At 51.8% G+C, this 18468-nt stretch overlaps 9 protein-coding genes across 9 annotated transcripts; 4 read left to right on the forward strand and 5 right to left on the reverse strand.

The window, feature by feature from the left end:
• Positions 1-676: 676 nt before the first annotated feature.
• On the reverse strand, positions 677-4822 carry A1O5_12141 (uncharacterized protein; the record flags this gene model as incomplete). Its single annotated transcript, XM_007752710.1, has 1 exon — positions 677-4822. The coding sequence occupies one exon, from the start codon at positions 4820-4822 to the stop codon at positions 677-679; it is 4146 nt and encodes a 1381-aa protein (XP_007750900.1).
• Positions 4823-5807: 985 nt separating this feature from the next.
• On the forward strand, positions 5808-6203 carry A1O5_12142 (uncharacterized protein; the record flags this gene model as incomplete). The annotated part of the gene is made up of 1 exon (XM_007752711.1): positions 5808-6203. One exon carries the CDS (start codon positions 5808-5810, stop codon positions 6201-6203), a length of 396 nt encoding a protein of 131 aa, XP_007750901.1.
• Positions 6204-6223: 20 nt separating this feature from the next.
• Positions 6224-6676, forward strand: A1O5_12143 (uncharacterized protein; the record flags this gene model as incomplete). The annotated part of the gene is made up of 1 exon (XM_007752712.1): positions 6224-6676. The coding sequence occupies one exon, from the start codon at positions 6224-6226 to the stop codon at positions 6674-6676; it is 453 nt and encodes a 150-aa protein (XP_007750902.1).
• Positions 6677-6799: 123 nt separating this feature from the next.
• Positions 6800-7090, reverse strand: A1O5_12144 (uncharacterized protein; the record flags this gene model as incomplete). Its single annotated transcript, XM_007752713.1, has 1 exon — positions 6800-7090. One exon carries the CDS (start codon positions 7088-7090, stop codon positions 6800-6802), a length of 291 nt encoding a protein of 96 aa, XP_007750903.1.
• Positions 7091-7885: 795 nt separating this feature from the next.
• Positions 7886-8527, reverse strand: A1O5_12145 (peptide-methionine (S)-S-oxide reductase; the record flags this gene model as incomplete). Its single annotated transcript, XM_007752714.1, has 1 exon — positions 7886-8527. The coding sequence occupies one exon, from the start codon at positions 8525-8527 to the stop codon at positions 7886-7888; it is 642 nt and encodes a 213-aa protein (XP_007750904.1).
• Positions 8528-9214: 687 nt separating this feature from the next.
• A1O5_12146 (uncharacterized protein) lies at positions 9215-10039 on the reverse strand (the record flags this gene model as incomplete). The annotated part of the gene is made up of 3 exons (XM_007752715.1): positions 9215-9234; positions 9285-9698; positions 9772-10039. 3 exons carry the CDS (start codon positions 10037-10039, stop codon positions 9215-9217), a joined length of 702 nt encoding a protein of 233 aa, XP_007750905.1.
• Positions 10040-11320: 1281 nt separating this feature from the next.
• A1O5_12147 (uncharacterized protein) lies at positions 11321-12064 on the forward strand (the record flags this gene model as incomplete). Its single annotated transcript, XM_007752716.1, has 3 exons — positions 11321-11407; positions 11505-11741; positions 11966-12064. The coding sequence occupies 3 exons, from the start codon at positions 11321-11323 to the stop codon at positions 12062-12064; spliced, it is 423 nt and encodes a 140-aa protein (XP_007750906.1).
• A 719-nt stretch (positions 12065-12783) lies between these two features.
• A1O5_12148 (kinesin family member 18/19) lies at positions 12784-15975 on the reverse strand (the record flags this gene model as incomplete). Its single annotated transcript, XM_007752717.1, has 2 exons — positions 12784-15718; positions 15779-15975. 2 exons carry the CDS (start codon positions 15973-15975, stop codon positions 12784-12786), a joined length of 3132 nt encoding a protein of 1043 aa, XP_007750907.1.
• Positions 15976-17261: 1286 nt separating this feature from the next.
• On the forward strand, positions 17262-18446 carry A1O5_12149 (uncharacterized protein; the record flags this gene model as incomplete). Its single annotated transcript, XM_007752718.1, has 1 exon — positions 17262-18446. The coding sequence occupies one exon, from the start codon at positions 17262-17264 to the stop codon at positions 18444-18446; it is 1185 nt and encodes a 394-aa protein (XP_007750908.1).
• Between the last annotated feature and the right edge of the window lie 22 nt (positions 18447-18468).

Here is an 18468-nt window from a genome sequence, read left to right on the forward strand (position 1 = left end):
CGTTATTTGGTCTGTCATCTGAGTCCTGGACATATGCATTTCGGTATGAAAAATCGTGCAAGTCGAACAATGCAATGCAATGCTGTGAATGATAACACCCTCGACTCGTTAATCTATATATATATATATATAGATTGAATTGGTCCCCATTTTGACTTGTCAGCCCAACCCAGGCTGTAGCCTCGTTCCTGCAACCTGGTCTCCAATCGGCTACGTAAAGCCAACGCCCAAAAAAGAAACAGCCCTGCATACCGAGTATCCTAACAGATACCAGGCAATTGAAACATGCCCATTTCAGAAGTCATTCAAACCCAAATATCTTGTTATATCGTGCAAGGAATCGGAGCCCCACAGATTCCCACTTGAATTACAAGCTGTAAACCCGTGTATTAACTTGTCTTCGTGTAGTCCATTTCGCCGTCGTGAGCATTACCACTTCCCATCAAGAACTCCGCCATATCCCCATGGATTTCTGCCAATACACCTATCCACCAAATACTGACTCCAGAAGTATGCGACTTCGCCGGTCCATGACAAAGGGGGGGAGGAATCATATCCTTCATGACCCGACCACATGCCCTTCATGACATAAAAACAGTCTCAATCCATCCTCATTGCTCATGCTTCATCCATTCCGCGCCCTTCCCTGCATACACAACGGGTCCTTTCCATTGGTCTACCTCCGTATCACTGAAGGTCCTGTCATCCTTCCACCTCCACTCAGAAGACTCTGTCTCACAATCATCTCGGCCGCAGCCGCAGCCGCAAGCCTTTCTTTCTGCCTGCTCCGATCCCTCAAATACCCAGCTGCCTCAGGTCTCATCCTTAGAATCCTCAGAATCATGTCATCGTTCGGTTCTGCTTGAGCGGCTTTCCATTTTTCTTCTTTGGCTTTGCGTTTCGTGCCGAGATTGCGAGAGAGCAAAATGCTCTTCGCCCTGCGCGCTCCCATGAGATTGCCGGGGTCGAGGAGGCCGCCCGCTCCCAAGTAATTGCTTAGATTAGCGGGAGCAGAGAACCTGGAGCGATGCATTTGTTGACTTGCAGCCGTTGCGCTAGCCATCCTTTCGGACTCGCGGATGAGAGATTCCGTGGGTTCGAAGTAGAAGAAATTGAGCATCTGCAATTCGTGGTACTTCGGGCTCTTTAATACGTTGAGAGGCACGCCATTTGCTTCTCCAGTGTCTTCATCCACGGCGTTGAAGAATTCAAGGAGAGATTGCAACCACTTGAAGACGATGTCGAGCTCTTGTTGTGTTAGGGCTTTTTGTTGCGAAGGTTTGTCCGATAGAGGCGGGACGAGGAGAGCTTCCACTGTGACGAGAACTTCTTTCCAAATGCGTGTCATGACTGCCTTCATTGCTTCCGACGTCAGTGTTTGTTGCATGATGGCGAAGTTGTCGTCGAAGTAGTCGAAGAGTGGTTTGAGGGCATTGACAATCTCGGCGTCGGTCGGTATGGTAGTGGTGGGAGCGATCGATGCTCGGTTCCGCGCAAAAAATGACGACACATTGGCGGACACATTTGCCATAGAGATGCCCCGATTCAGGAGAGACCTGAGTGCTCGTCGAGAGAGACAATGGTTGATGTATGCCGAAAGTTTGTCGGTGATCTTTCGCGTCATATCCCGTTGAGTTCGCTGAAGACTTCTGAAGGCCTTGCCGAAGTAGAATTGAATATCGTCCCGCTCTCCTTCCATGCTGACACGAACCATGACTCGCCCTTGGGTATCAAGATCTAGCCAGTATTCTCGAGGTAAGAAATCGCTAAAGTGTGAAGGATCCAGTTTGAGTGAAGTCCTTCCCACATAATCGTGATCACCCATGGCGTCCCAGTCCCAGATTGTCGCAATGAGATTGAGGGGTCCTTGTGTAGTTATGTCTACTGATTCGTCCCATCGTGGATTCAAATTTCGATAGACGATCCTGCTCTTGAACAACCTCTTCTGGTATTCGTCCGTCAAGACAACATACGGATCGCTGAATCCATTGACATCGCAAGGTTTGAGATCCTCAGCCTCCACGATTTTGATGGTGAAGACATAATTCGTCGTCTTTTTGTGCCGTTGTGCTAATGGTGGAGCATGCTTTTTGATGACTTCGGCACAAGCATCAACGTTGACCTCGGTCTCAAGTTTGTCCCATTGTTGAATGGCGAACAATGTGTCGTTGAGTTTGACAAATGATTCTGGGTAGAAATTAAAAGGCTCAACCCTCTCTTTTTGGTTCCAGGTGTCTTTCGCAAGTTGAACCCACTTCTCCTGTCTCGTCATGTTCGCAGCAGCTTCTTGTTCAGGAGTCAATCTGTCCATTTCTTTACTGAACATCTGGTCGAGCAATTCACAATACCTCGACACACCTTGGCCGATGGCCTTCGAAAGGGCCGTCATAAACTTGGCGTAACTGAAGTCGTCGTCCCAATTGAGTTCGCTAACTTGGTTTATGACTTGATTGAAAGAGCTGAAAATGTCAAGAACAGAAGTTGAGTGGCGTTCGCCCTCGGTGGGTGTTTGGTCTGGGACTTGCGTCCTGACCTTGAACTCATCATGCTTGACTGCATTTTCGACCCAGCCAATCACTTGCGTCTCAGTCGTCTTGATCCATCGCCAGACGAAGTCAGCCAGCAGATCCTCAATTTTATAGGGGAAAGGGACATGCGGTAAAGCATCGGCGTGGACACGACGGAATTCGCTCAACTCCTTGTACAAATCAAACCCGTCCTGAATGGTCACCTCAAATCCCTCTCTTTGGGCAACATTTAGAATTTGCTCCACCATAGCTTTCGAGTCCTCAGCGAACGCCGGTAGAGTACAATTGACCAAAATCATCAATGGATTGATGCCGAGAATTTCTGGATTCTTTCTGAACCTCTTTTGCACCTTTTCTGCCAGTTTCAATACCGCCTTTGCCAATTGCTGGATGTGATAAAATTCCCACTTTTCATTTTCCTGGGGAAGTTGGCGATCTAGAAGAGCGTCGTAAATCTTGCGTGCCTCGGTCGCTAAGCCGTCAATGGCAGCACTCTTGAAGTTTTCGAAATCTTCAGGACTCTGGTTGAAATTTGGGTCGCTTCGAATATGCTCATCTATGACTGCCATAATGACGCCCAGTTTTGGCAATTGAGCTTTGTCGGCGTAGGATGTCATAATGACTTCATACAGATCCCGAAGTAACGACTCATAGATGGCATTGAGGAGTCTGCCCATTAAGGCAAAGTCGGCGACGGTCCAATTATTTCGATCATACAAGGTAGTGCTCATGATCAACGAGCTCCTCTTGTTCTTGTTGTCATCCTGCAACGGCTCCTTGACGTAGTTGAAGGCAGCGTCGAGCATTTCCAGACTGAGCTGGTTTTCAAGAAATTTCTCACGAACGACATCCAGAAAGAGGACAATGCGAGTGAATTTGGGTATCCGCCATCTCAAAGCAATTTCATTCAACAGCTCCGTTGTCTCTTTGGAAAATAGGCGGCCCCCTTCTGGACCGTTAGCACTTCCATTCATCTGATCGTTAAGGTCATGATTAAGGGCTTGAAGCATTATAAATCGAAACATGGCTCTGGGGTCGGCAGGTATAAAAGTATAGACTTGGGCTGCATTGTCGTTATACTGGGAGGAATCGCCCGAACCCAGTTGAAGGGCGCTGAGATCCACCGGCAGATCTAAGACGTAGGAAGAAGAGTCTCCAGATTGCGAGATGGCTCTGGAAAGCTCGGCATATTGAGAATCCGAGGGACTCGAGGGCTCACCCTGGGGGTTAAACTGGGGCAAGACACCGCCCGGAGTGCTTTTGGCCAAGTCGGGGTTGGACTGTATGATGGCGAGCATCAGCTGGGATAAGTCTGGCCCTTCACTTCGTTTCCAGCTCTCGTATGCTTCTTGCGTATCGAAGTCATGGGAATTCAGAGTCAACTTCGTCCCCAGAGTGAGGTGCTGTTGGTAAGTCTTCAGATCCTGAAGGGCTGCCTTTTCTGTCCAGACCGGCTTGTTCTTGGTAATGTCTGACTGTAGCATAGTATTGGTCAGGCCAAAGATGCGGCCGACCACCTGCACCAGAGGCATGTCCTTGACCTCATAGCTCAGAGGCACCACCTCCTCGATGGTGGTCCATTCTCCATTTGCTTGCGACGTGGCCAGATTCTCGTCACCCTTCAGCAACTTGGACTCCAGAGTTTGTAATCGAGCAGCCAAGTCAGGTTTGTCCTTGGCCCAGTCACGATCCTTGAGGATCAGAGAAAGGAGGCGAACGAAAAGGGCGACGTGCCGATCAACCATGCGCTTGACAGCATCATCTCCGGCAGGGTGGCCCTTTTGTAACTCCTTGGTCGCTGTGGAGAAGAAGATGAGAACGAGATCTTCAGCCCTCCGATCAGCCTCCATACGCTTTTTGAAAGACGGATCGGACAGGGTGTTGAGGAATATGGCGAAGACCCTCTTAACTACAGCGTCATGGTATTCTTGCCGCCTCTCCTTGCCCACGAGGATACCTTGTAGCCTCTTTTCCAGCTCTTTGATAAAGTCATGAGGAAATCTTGCGCTCTTTGCATCTCGAACCATGGTGAAATCTTTCATGAGGTCGTTGAAGGAATGGGAAGTGCCAGTGCGGACGACTGTGGGCCGGGTTTCGACATGTTTCTTTCTGGTTTTACGGGGCTGTAGCAAGTACGACAGGTAGGCCACTCGCAAAGCATATAGGTAGGCATCGTTTACACTTATGGATTTCCGGCGAACCCTGGAGGAGTCTGTGGAGGCTCTTCCTCCATTTCTGAGACTGTTGACGCTCCGGTTGGGCAGCGGTTTCGAGCGGCTGGAAGAAAGGGACATATGGCGATATGGTCATGAATTGAATAGATTCTTTTCTCAGTGCGAGAGGAATGTGAAATGATGTACTGCGTATCGTGCTCGAGCCTTGTATCTGAGTGGTCTGCGAGCGGGTGAGCGTGGTCGGACCAGATCAGCCTGGTGCACTTGGAGATAGATTGTGTCTGTGGCTTCGGCGGGCGGGGGGAAATTTGGTGTGGTGAACTTGTGTGCAGCGACGAGGCCAGGGTGACGTGACGATCAGTACGGAGTCTCAGTACCCAGCAGCGATCATGTGCTGTTCCGGCCTGTTGAGGCTGTTCAGACGGTGAGTGTCAACGCTCTGCACTTTTGCTCCCAGAGTTGAAGAGTGTCTATTGACATGTCATCCAAGGTAAGGTGAGGATTCATCGACAGCGTCCTTGTGACAGTCAGTAATGTTTCAGGGTCGGCCTCCGCCCGCAAGTCGCAGATCCAGGACTGCGGGCGGCGGGCAGTCGCTCATACGCTCCTATATTAGCGGCACAGCCAAAGGTCAAGGGGCGAAAAGCTACAGGGGGGGGGGGGGGGCAGGGGGGGGTTTGATGGGCAATAGGCACAATGGGGATTGTGGCGGCGCCTTGTCGACTCACTGCAATCACCCAAACAAGTGCCACCAAAGTTCCATCACGTGTGCCACGCTTTATTTAGATTCAACACGACATCGACATTGCCTCTCTGGTCCATACGTCCCAGCAAAGGGAGATCGCAGCCGAAGCTCCAACACCCCTTGATCTATATATAAAGCGCCCAAGCAGTCGCTTCTTTCAACGGAGACGAAAACAACAACCCATATACGACCTCAATGGAGATTCAGCATTGCTGGAGTACTGGCCTGACTGTGGTGAGCACATGAATTCCATCACCCGAACCGAGGTAGGTGCGTCGGTGTCTTAACCTGCTCTCAGTTCACACTTCCATCTTGACTCCAGACTTCATATTTCTTTTCAGGTCACCCTTCAGAGCCGCCATGCAGATCAAAGACCGCACCTTCATTGTGAGCGGAGGCTCTTCTGGTCTAGGTCTCGCAACCGCCGTTCTCTTCCTCCAACGCGGCGCAAACGTCTCCATCCTCGATCTTAATCCTCCGCCCTCAGATGCCTCCATCGACCCATCCCGAATTCTTTTCACAAAGACCAACGTCGCGTCTACCGAGTCATTACAGACAGGCGTGCACAATACAGTAAGATGGACCCAAGAGACCACCAAACCGCTCTCCGGGGTCATCTGTTCTGCCGGTATCGGTACTGCGGCATTGGCTCTTCCTAAACAAGATCCCTCAGTGACCCATAACAACGTCAAATACATGGACATGTCTGGATTTGATCGTACGTTGGCCATCAACCTCCGGGCACGGTTGACTTGATCCGGCTCAGTCTTCCACACATGGCTCTCAACAAACCATGGGGTCCTGACGGGGAGCGAGGGATCGTGGTTGTGGTCTCGTCTGTAGCTGCATATGAAGGCCAAGTCGGTCAACTTGCCTACAGCGCAAGTAAAGGTGCTGTCCGCAGCATCGTCCTTCCACTGGCCCGCGAACTGGGCCAAAAGGCCGGGATTCGGGTGATGGGGATTGCGCCTGGTGTCTTTCAAACCGGGATGACCATGCAGCCGAAAAAGAAACCGCAACCAGAAGGAGCCAAAAAGGAGGGAGCTGAAAAATCGAAAGGGGGTACCGGAGCACGAGCGGGCATGAATACGGAAATGATCCAGTATCCAATGCGCATGGGTCAGGGGCATGAATTCGCGCGGCTGGTCCAAGAGATTGTGGAGAATCCAATGCTGAATGGGTTTGTCATTCGACTCGACGGCGCAGTGAGGATGCCCAGCCGACTGTAAACATCTGTATCGCATTTTACACATGCCGACAAGTCCTCCATCCCCCAAATAAGAACAAGACCATCGGAAACCATACCTCGTACTCGACCACCCTTCTCATCCTCAGAGGTTCCTTTCTGTCAACTAGGCGCCAAAACACAACATCCCCAGCACCCTCCTCCGCCCGCCTCCCTTGCTTTTCTCCTTGTCCTTCTGTTTCTTCCTCCCCTTCTTCTCTCGTCTCGCTTCCTTCTTCTCCTCCCGCGTCATCTCAGGCGGCAGGCCCAGATTCACCCGCCTCTCGCGTTCCGCCTGCCTCTGGCGCTCCTGCTCGGCGAGCACGGAGCGCTTGAGGGCCTCGTACTGCGCCGCTTCGCCCTCGGCCAGGCCGTCTTTGGCGACCGCACCGTCGGCGACGGAGAGGTGGGTAGGCATTCTGGATGGGTGGCGGATGGATGTGTAGAATGCGTAGACAGGTTTCCGAAATAGCGGCTCGCTGGTTGGTTCAAGGGCCGTCCAGTTCAGTCGAGGCGACATAAGTCGAGGCAAGTTGAGGTGAGCCGGCTCGGGTCCAAATCAATCGAATGGAGGTGCTTTCACCAAAAAAAAAAAAATACAACAGCAATGTGGTATTATAGACAGAATCAATTAACGCCCCCTTCCCATGTCAACGGGTTGAAGCAGAGAAACAAGGACAGACCTTCATAGGTATTCACACACCACGCAAATGCATGTACAAGCCCAGGTATGGAGGTGCTAACTATCACATGCAAACCTCAAGGGCCTGTACACATGTTACATATATAGTATATCCCGCCAAACGAATCGTTCCCGAGCCAAACAGGGCGCTGCAAGAATTGGGCCTGCCCGGCCGTACGCAATGCTTGTTCCGTGAAATCCGTTGCACTTGTTATGTAGCACCAGGGCTGTGCAGCTGCGAAGCCCTCGCTGGGGATGGGATGTCGGGGTTTCTACGAGGTACAGTAGCCCTGAGGGCGGAGTTCTGTGTGGGGGCCGGACGATCGCTGGAGGGCCACGAGGGATGTTTGATACGAATGTGCACAAATAGGGCGGATCTTACGTCCAGGCTCTGCACGGTAGGTAAGGACTTGTGGTGGAACAATCTTCTATAACTCGATAAACATATTCGATACATATCTACTGATCAAGTAGCGCTAGAAATACCCGATATATATTCACCTCCCCTTTCTTTCACCTATCCTGGATGAGCTACTTCAACTCGGGGAATGGTCGACGATAATGCGCAGGGCAATGATACAATCCCTCCGCATCCTTTCCGGGCTCTGGAATCAAATATTTTTGATGGTAGGCCTCTGCATCGTACCACTGCGTCGCCCTCCTGATCTCGGTGGTGATGGGCTTGCCCTTGTACCATTGTTCGCCCACTTTCTGTTTAGTCTCTTCCGCAATCTTCAGTTGGTCGTCGTTCTCGGCGAAGATGGCGGAGCGGTATTGAGTGCCCGTGTCAGCGCCTTGTCGATTGAGAGTGGTGGGATCATGCATCCTGAAGAAGAATTCGCAGAGTTGCCGGTAGGAGAGGCGGTCCGGGTCGAAGACGATCAGCAGGGATTCAGCGTGGCCAGTTCGTCCCGAGCAGACGTCGGCATATGTTGGGGCCTTGGTCTGGCCACCAGTGTATCCAACCCTGCAGTCTAAAAGGCCCTTGCCGTCGCCGAATGTGTGGCGGTATAACTCTTCCAGACCCCAAAAGCATCCCCCGGCGAAGATGGCTCGCTGTGAGTTGGGAGGGAATTGCATTGCTGCAAGAGCATCTGGCTGGAGAGACATTGAGGCCGCGGAGCTCAAGGGGCGGAGGAAGCGCGAGAGAAATGAAGGCATCTGGAAGGCCATAGTCAGGACGAGGACGAAGATGAGGATGAGGATGGCGTAGGGGGAGAGGTCGCTGATGTCGGGCTGCAGTTTGGAGATTTGTTTGGTGCTCGAGGGTGAAGAGAAGTTTGGCAAAGGAAGGGAAGCGTCGATATATACGTGAGATCCAGGTTGAACAATTCCAGGTGTTGACAGCCAAAAGCGTATTCGCTTGGTTGTTGAAGTGTCTCGGGAGGGAGGGAGGTGAGGGTTGGTGCTCTGTGGGTGCAGTTCTCAATCATCAATCACGTCATTAAATAGAGGGGCCGAGGGGATGGGCAAGATGGGGGGGCGCCCGAGACGCTGGAGGGCGAGGCCGCGAGGGGATGACAGATTCCGGGTGGCAGTTTTGAGGCAGTGCTGCTGGTTGCCAGCTCCAAGGCTTAGCGGGCTCCGTCTTCTCGCTTCCCTCCCCCCACTCCTTCAACGCTCACTAGGCCTATCGTAACCTGCGCCGACTTCCCCCAGACCAGGCCTTGACCAGGCCCACTAGGCCTCGCATGCATGATTCCGTTATCAGACTCTGTGGCCGTGACAAATACTGTATACTCGGTGCAGACTACCCCTATGTCTCTGATCATATACCTTAGGTAGGCGCAAGAGACACCGACGCATTCTCAGCCACAAATACCACACAAATTACGCCCTTGTTGAATGTTCCATTACTCATCACGACTCTCTCTTCCTCCCTGGGGGCCAGATAATTAGCAGCTGGGACTGCTGAAATGGGAATACTCACCCTCGCGAGGGAACGCAGCATCCTTCAAACTCTGGCCGCACTCGACAATGGCATTTTTCACCGTGTCTCCTGGTTTCGGCTCAGGCCCACCGTCCGTGAGGATAGAGATGAGGAGTGGTCTCTCAAGCTTCTTCGGTACTGAGTCGAGCTTGTCATAAATGAATGGCCGGAGAATCCTAGACCTCAGTTTTATGTCAATTGTGGTATTGCCGTAATCGTCCCACTTCATGGGCGTCAGGATCTTCGCAACATGCTCAAGGCTCAGGTTCGAAGAGCCGTCCACCTCCTGATTGATAAAGCGAAGCACGACCCCTTCACCTTGGGGAAAGACCCGCGTGGTGATCTTGGTGATTCGTTCGACGAGGTTTGTCTGGGACTTCCAGCTATCTTCGCCTTTCATTGAGCCGCAGTCATCTACGCCACATTTGTCAGAAATTGAACAGAAGAGCAGTCTCCGTGTTTGACTTCCTGATTTCGAGAGACTTACCGCAATAGATAACCTGTTGAGGTAATTCTTGTCGGTCTTTACGCGGCAACCAGGAGTGTTTCGCCATCTTTGAGAGAGTGTCGGCTTCGGCACCTCTTTTGAGAAGCAACAGGACTTTATCGGCGTGTCCTGCTACCGTAGCAGCCCCCAGTAGTGTGAGGCCTTCGTCGGGGTCTCGTTGCTCGAGAACAGTGCAATCAGCTTCGAGATATTTTTTGAGCCTTGCCTCAGTCAAGAATCCGTTGCGAACAACTTCGGGAATAACCATGATGAGAGGGTTGACATCGGCTACTTTTTGTTACCTGCTGTTGCGGAACCTTCTGAAAAGGTTCAAAGTAAAACAGAACATATTGAGATCGAACATATATATCCATCTCTATCATAGCTACTATTCTTCCCAGAGCCTCTGCACTGCAGCAGAGTCCCAAAAGCCGTTGTGTAGCTTTAGTAGAACGACCAAGATACCTCCCCGGTCACAGCGGCCCGCTTAAGGAGGCAAATACAGACAGAAAAAGCCTCAAATTTTGCCAAAAAGAGACCGTTTGATTGTCATAGACGGCAGTAGCACCAAGAAGGCTGTGAGGCTGAAATACAGCAGCGCCGGAATTATCGGACTGAGGAGACGTGGGGCTCGCGTGGTTTAAAGCATTAGGTGGGAAGGAACAACACGCGTCACCCATCGCGCTGAAAAGGTGCGAGCATGCAGCTGCCTCGCTTCATATTGGTCGGCATGGACATTTAGGGAGGCTGATTGCCCAGTCCCGGAGGGGGAATGGCCAATATGCGAACGGCGCGATATCTCTGGGTCTATGTCAAGTTGAACTTCGATTGACGGTGCAGGAACCTAGGAAAGGAAAGAGGCGTTACCTGATTTGGACATTCTAACCACATTAGGAAGGGTTCTCATATCCTCTGAGGCTAGCTTGGCGAACTCACTCACTCTCGATATCATCCTCGATCAACACCGAGAAGGACATCACATCCATTCCATATTTCTAAGCATAGTACCCCACTGACTCGCTGACCGGCTTGGGCTTGGCTAAACTGATGACATCCACTAATCATGAGGCTTTTGTCAAGGGCCGGCAAGGAATCTTTGTTCTTGGTGATATACTTGCCTATTTCTTTTAGCGGGATGTTGGTGGCGACCGTTCCCCTTCCCCCTCCAATTCTACTTTCTCAGACAGAAGTGGAGCGGCCCAAAGCACTTCATCCAGACCAGATATGCGTGAGAAGCGAAAAGCGTGAGAGGAAGTTTGTCGATGTGCATCCAACGCCAGAAAACCAATGGTGGGTTCCCCAAAAGAACTGGGTTCTGATGGGGCTCTGTGACAGGTCGACGAGACTTATTTCCCAGATCTGAAATTTCGAAACGGATAGCTCCCCTGGAGATGCCATCTCGGCAATCAAAGCCCTTCAGTCCAAAAAGATTCCGGTATTCAGGCCCGGGGGGGCACGAAAAGGGAGGAAGAGGAGAACAAGCACTCCGTCGCAGCTTGAAACCTGCTCTGTCGCGTCTGAAGATCCGATTTCGTGATTCAACTCGAGAATGCTGCCCATGTTCCGGACATCATCGAAAAGGCAAGAGCGCGGAAGCTCAAAATCATCGTCAAGGGCGCCGGGCATTCCTACGCCGGTCACTCGACTGCCTTTCAGGGCATCTCGCTCGACCTCAGGAGGCTAAAAATGTGGACTCGTTGATGGTAACGATGAATGATTTCTAAACGACAAAGTTGCCCGAAGTGTCTGCCCGCTTCTCTCACGAGACGCTCGTGTGGCGGTGGTCCGAGGAAACCGTGAGGTCCTTCCCAACCAAAAAGACCTACAGCATCTACAGCTCTTTCGTCTTCACCAACGACAGGGACACGATCGGGAGCCTCACGGCCATCATCAGGAAAGGCATGAAGACCTTCCGGCACCTCTACCCCAGGGAAAAAGTCGAGTTCCTCGTCACCTGGATCCACGCGGAGGTAAGGCGAGGGATGGACGGAGCGGGACATGCGAAGCTTTTTTGGGAAAGGCCAAGAAGGAGCTGCGGCCCTTCTCGCTCAACAAAGAGGCCGTGTTGATCAACTCCCTCGGCGGCACAGTTTCCGAAAAGGCGTAGGAGAGGGCGTATGTCGGGGACAATCGGCATGAATAACGCCGTGTTAAGGATGCCTGGGACAGGGATAACTTCTCTGAATGGGACTAGGGCGTCCGGCTTCCGCAGGGCGCGGTGCATGACCCGGACGCCGATGTGGGCATGCTGAATGAAGAGGATTTCACGGATTCGATCGCGGGAGCACCGTAGAAGGTCTATGTGAGCAAGGACGTCAAGGCAGACCTTGATGACCTGACCGAATCCGGCTTCTGGGGCCAGGTGTAGGTGGATGGACGTCGATATCATACGCTGTTGATCCCTTTCGATCCTGTCGTACCTCTCGTAGAAGCCTGCAAGGAGAAGCCGGTCTTAAGCAATTAGTGAACGCGGCTGCTGCTCAAAAGGCAGGTTTATTTCAGTCAAGCGCAGCCATCAACCTCGACACGAGACAGATCCGAGGAAGATCAAGTCTCGAAATGTATGACATAATCTTTAAACAAATTAAAAGAGCCGGATCATGTTGCTGCCGTCAGCCACTTGAACGAAACGTCTAATTGGTTTACAGACAGGAAAAACAGAAGCCCTAAAACACCCACGACACTCGCCTTCTGGTCGGCAATAGTCCAGTATCAGGTCCACCGACTCTCTCCAGCCGATCCAGTCGAAGTTGAATCACATCCCAGAACCAAAATTCCCCGGTTCATGATAATCCGCATCTTTGAAGTCGTCCCAGCCATTCCAGCCATCCCGTTCTTATCCCGTTCCTGTCCAAGACCTGTACCCCGAGATCCTGTCTTCAACCTCTGCTCCCGGGCGCAGTCCCCAGCCATAAGCCTGTAACACCGGAATATGCAAACGGTCAAGTAAGTAGCATAGGGGCCGATCAAAGAATGACCTTTCCCAAAGTTAATCACCTGATATTGGTCAAATTAACGCCATACCGCTTTCCCGGTAGGCATCAGACTTCCCCTACTAGCGGAATGTCCGTGCCCGATTGGGCCATGCGTAACAGAAGAGAGCCTCACTCCTCCTGCTCGCTCGGCACCACCGCCAGCGCTGTTGGGGGTGCCTCGCACGTCCATCCCACTCATTGTCGTCCGTCGCATAGGATTCAACTGTGTCCCCAAACTCTTCCCATGACTAACGATTCCTTGAACGCGTGGACTAAGCACGCCAACCTTCCAAGACCCTGCGTCGTTCTCTTTCAAAAAGTCGTTCTTCGTGCCATGGACCATCCTCCTAACATGGCCGGCAGCGAACATCGACTCGTTGGGCGGAGAACCCACAACCCCCGCCGTTGCTGCCGTAGGAGATCGGCGCCGCTGAGTCCGGGAAGCATGAATTCCTGAACGGCGAAGGGAAGAGGAGCGTTTGACTGCCTCACGGATTTTGAGCACGTCTTCTTTGTCAGAGGCAGTACTATTGTGGTTTTCCGTGTCAGAGTTTGTGGCCGAGGAAATACCGCCAATGTCTGTGAACGAGTCTGCAGTGGCTTTATTGTGTTGCGTGGGAATGAGAGAGCGGCGGTTCGATGCTCTGCTTGGGTCGATTTCTCTCAAGGGCGATGCCTCGTTGTCTGAGGACGACAGCGGCGTCATCTTTGGAGGCATCATGCTTGAGGAGAGCGGTGAACCATCATATCTCTTAGAAAGAAACCCGGCTTGGAAGCGGCTGCTCTTTGGTTGGACGTTTAGTGTAGCGTCTGGGGGAGGAGGGATGGGGGAAGAATCAGGAGATTGTGTCTGCAGTTTCGAGAAGGACGAGGTCAGATCTGACACTTGAGGGAGGCTGATTTCAGTGGTTGATTCGTCCGACGAAGTGAATTTCTGGGGCGTCTTCTCAAACTCCGCAAGAGCGCCATCCTCGATGTCGTCTTTCCATCTTACAGCTCGTTTAACGCCCTTGCCAGGAACTTTTCTTTTCTTCGGAGTGAAGGATAACTGGACACCTTTCTTTGCACTCCCTAGCAGACCACGACGTCTAGGCGATGGTTTAGCTGGGGATAATGTGAGGTGAGAAGCCATAATCGCAGCGGGCTTAGCCCTCACGGGACTTCCTTCCACGATGGAGTTGTTGACATTCTGTTTGCGTCGTTTGGGAGTGCCCGCCTTGGTGGGGGCAAATGCCTCGACAGGAGCAAGGCTTCCATCTGGTTTGACGACATAAGATGCTGCGCCCGCTGCAGAATTGATCATCCTTCCCAGAATCTGAGTGGCGGCTTCAACTGCCTCATCGACGCTCATGCGGTTCAAGTTTTCAATGGCAGAGATGGTCTCAAAGTGAGCTCGCAGCAGAACTTGGATAGTGGGTGCGTCTCCATTTTTGTCTTGCTCCGCCAAAGCTGCGAAAGCTTCCCGCTCAGCATTTAACTTCAGCAGTTCCACTTCGCGTCGAAGCATCTCAGCATCAATCATGTCGCCTGTATCCACTTCCTTCAACTGTTTCAAGCTATGCTCCAAGGCCGTGTTCATGGGACGGTCCCAGCTATTCTTCAGAACTTTCTGTTGGCAGTGATGTCGACCGCTCTCCAACTCCATCATGATGCCTTGAGCCGTCTTCTTCACAGCCTGCATATTTTTCATGAGATCTTCTTCGTCCAGGTTGTCGTAAACAGCATCGAAGGCGGAAATCCAAGAAGACAGCATGGCAATCCGTCGGCCTATTTGTTTCAACTTGATCATGTTGTTCGTTCTTTCTTGTCTTTCTGCCCCAGAGTTCTCGTATGCCGCTCTGATTCTCTGTACTCCTTCTCGAGCAATGATTTCTTTCTTCTCATTTTGCTTCTTGAATTTGGTGAAAGCAAACGTCTCTGCGTCTTTCAGTTGAGCTTTCAATTCGTTGATCTGTGCCATCTGTTCGTCGATCTTCACCAGGTAATCTTTGACGTGACGGTTGACATTATACACGTTTCGAGTGACCTTTGTCTGAATATTCTTCGCTCGGTTGGCGTATCGGAGAGTGTTTTGCGTTTCGTCAAAATGTGCACTTGAAGGGCTGACACAAACGATCATGACAGTCTTGCAATTGCCGCCGAGAGAAAATTTGAGCAGACGAGTGAGTTTCGAATTTCTGTAAGGTACGTGGTTGCGTTTGCGTGGATCACAAAGGGCATTGATACAACTTCCCAGTGCCAGGAGAGATTTGTTGATGTTAGCACCTTCGAGCAGACGTTCGCCTCGATTCTTGGTAGCGCTTGCACGTTCGCTACCGGCCAGATCGATTATGCTCAAAGTTGCCATTGTATGGGGCTCCTCAACGCCGGCGTTCCGGTCCTTCTGAGCCACGTTGATCTGCAAGACGGCGTGTGATCGGGAAGAAGTTGCGTTGGCTTCCGTGGGTGACATTGTCCGCATTTCATTCCCTCTCATTATCATCTCCATGACCTCTTCAACACTTTGCGGGTGATGGCTTGAGAGACCCGCAACTGAGACTGTCTGGTTGGAATCCTCTCTCAGCATCAACCCGCCTTTGACGTTGCTCGGGACGAGCAGATCACGGATAGTTTCGTTGTAGATCTCAAGATAGGACAAGGATATCTCTGTGACCTTTTCGCTAGACTGCTCTTGAAGCCTCTCAAATAGCTCCTTCATAGCTGAGAAAATGATGCCTGGCTCTTGGGCTGTGCCGGTGATTGTGTGAGTCTTTCCACAACCCGTTGCGCCATAAGCGAAGACGGTTGCATTATATCCATCCAAGACACTATCCAGCAGTGGCCTTGTAGTGGCTTCGTACACTTCACCCTGGGACGCATTTTCGTCGAAAATGCGATCGAAACCAAATGTCTGGTCTTTGACTCTTTTACCGGAGGGGACGACTGAACGTGAGAACTTCTGGACAGGGTTGTCTTCCGGAGGATCGAATATCCTGTTTGATGAAATCAATATACGGGAAAGATTTAATGGAGTGAGTGGTGGATGCACATACAAACACTTCTCATCGACGACTTTGATGACGGAGCGAATGCCCTTTTGAGAGAGCTTTGGAGTTGGGGCAGCAGCCAGCGAGCCATCACCCAGAAAGATCGTTGTGTCGTCGCACTTTGTCAGTTGAGCGGCTTCTCTGATTGTGAACGGTCTAACTCGGACAGTGACTGAAATTGAGGAGGCACCATCGGAGGCCATGGTGGCAAGTGTGAGCTGCTTCAGATACAGGATCACGGCCGGACCGGGCTCATCAGAACACACCTAGCAGGGCCTGGGAGAAGAAGCGAGCGGTGAGATTCAGGCACGGTACGAAATGGTGAGTGTCGTAAAGATCAGAATGCAGGCCAGAGGCAGTGGTCGAGGCTGTGGCTTGTTGAAGGTGTGTGTGGAGCGTTGATTTCAACTGCACGCATTGAGAGTCACTGTTGCGACTTCGCTCGATTCGCGTTAGTCTTCTTGGCGCTCTGCGTTGTCCAGGCAACTCTTTGTCACGTGTTCCCCCACGAAGTTCTCGGCTTCCAGGCCCTTTTCATTCTTAATTTCTCCGCATATTGTTCCTCCTTTCTATCTATCTGGAGGACAAGGGCCTCTTTGCAATAAATGACAGCCAGCTACTACATAGGCATTGCCTATCCTTGACATGCTTGTCACTTTGATTCTGGCACTGCTCCCTTAGGTGAGCTTCTTCCCAGCTTTCCCATCGGTCTCTTGGTTTGTGCGAGAGTTCAACAATACAGCCGCATCACAAGGTCTGAGTACCCATATTTTGATCACGAGATGTCCCTACTGCCGGGTGCCGCTCCGTTCAGTACCCGCAATGGTCAGAAGCCGCTGTTATACAAGTACACCCTTCTTGACTTCTGTCAATTGCACCTTGCGACCGGGCGGCTATTCGCGGCTCCAAAGTCAGCCGATCGGATCCACAGGTTCCTCTTTTATCTCGGAGGGGTCATCGGTTACCAGGGGTGGAGATGGGCGCTGACGTATCGTTAATCGTACGGTATACCACAGTCACACTCCCACTCTGTCTTGTCGATTAGCCCACTGTTCCTGTCATTTGCAATTGCTATTGCTTCTTACTCTTTGTCCTATTCTTGCTCCTCTTTTCGTCTTGCTGCTCCCTGGTGTCTAGAATGGACCTCTATCTCTATACCAGATTAACGTCACGAATCCAATCGAGGCAAGCCCTTCATGCGCAAGCCTTCCTTGCCCCCTCTGTATGCTCGCGCCACGAGACACGCCTGCGATATCGAAAAGAGAGTTTCGAAAATAGAGGGTTCCGACAGATATACCAACATCGCAAAGCGCATACACGACGCAACATAACATCCACAGCCTACGATGCCGCAGAGACCGATACGCCACCCTCAGACATGCATTCCCCCAGACCGTTAGCATGCGTTCCCTTGCAGTCTCTGGTGCGATCTTATATCATCACCTCAATATCATCCATTCCGCTTCTGCTCCGTCCTTCATTAGCCGCCATGACCTTTCTCGCTCATACAAAGTCGCCTTTGTTCAACCCTGACCGCAATCCGATTCTCCACTCTCTCCTGAAGCGCACCTTTTATGCCCAGTTCTGTGCTGGAGAGACGCCGTCAGAGGTTCGAAGCACAATTGCAAGCTTGAAGAACAGTGGGTTCAAAGGAGTAATACTGGGCCACGCAAAAGAGGTGGTCCTCAGTAAAGAAGAGGCCGATGGGTTGGATGTGCCCAAGAATGCAGCAGAACAAGCACAAATCGATGCCGAGGAAATTGCCACATGGAGACAGAACACCATTGATACGGTGGACCTTACGCAAAAGGGCGACTTCGTCGCACTCAAATTCACCGGAGCTGGACGCCAAGCGCTTCGACATCTGAAGGCCACAATCGCGTGCTCTGCAGAGTTCGAGGAGGCAGTGCACGACATCTGCCAGCGAGCTCAGGAGAAGGGTGTCGGGCTCCTGTTCGATGCCGAACAGGCATCGTTGCAGCAAGGTATCGACAACTGGACAATGTACTTCGCAAAGAGATACAACAGAGAACGAGCGTTGGTATACGGTACCTACCAAGCTTATGCTAAAAGGACTCCCAAAAATCTAGCCAGCCATCTTGAGCTAGCTCGACGAGAAGGCTTCGTCCTCGGTGTGAAGCTGGTGCGAGGGGCGTATATGGGCAGCGATTCCCGAGAGCTGTTCTGGGGAACCATCGAAGAGACCCACAAATGCTACAACGGCATCGCGAAGAGCATCCTGCAACAGCGATACCAGGGCATCCTGCAGCCGGTGGAGGCAGGATGCACGGAGTTCCCTCGGGTAGCTCTCGTGCTCGCCACCCACAATGCGGAATCGGTGAGACTAGCCAGCGAACTTCGAGACGAACAAGCGCGCACTGGCGAAGCCCGGATCGAGCTCGCATATGGCCAATTGATGGGGATGGCGGATAACGTCAGCTATGAGGTGGTACAGCGGGCAAGGACCCGTCTAGCGCCACACAACAACAACGACAACAGCGGCGTGGAGGTTCCCAAGGCATATAAGTATTTGGTTTGGGGCAAGATGGGGGAATGCATGAAATATCTCCTTCGCCGTGCCCACGAAAATCGAGATGCCATGACCAGGACGGTCGAGGCACGACGGGCATTGGGTCGGGAGTTGGGCATCAGAATGGCGTTCTGGCGGCGCTGAAGGGCTCGAGAGGCCACGAATG

Source organism: Cladophialophora psammophila, assembly GCF_000585535.1.
Source record: "Cladophialophora psammophila CBS 110553 chromosome Unknown aczJe-supercont1.31, whole genome shotgun sequence".
In the NCBI taxonomy this organism is placed as follows: domain Eukaryota; kingdom Fungi; phylum Ascomycota; class Eurotiomycetes; order Chaetothyriales; family Herpotrichiellaceae; genus Cladophialophora; species Cladophialophora psammophila.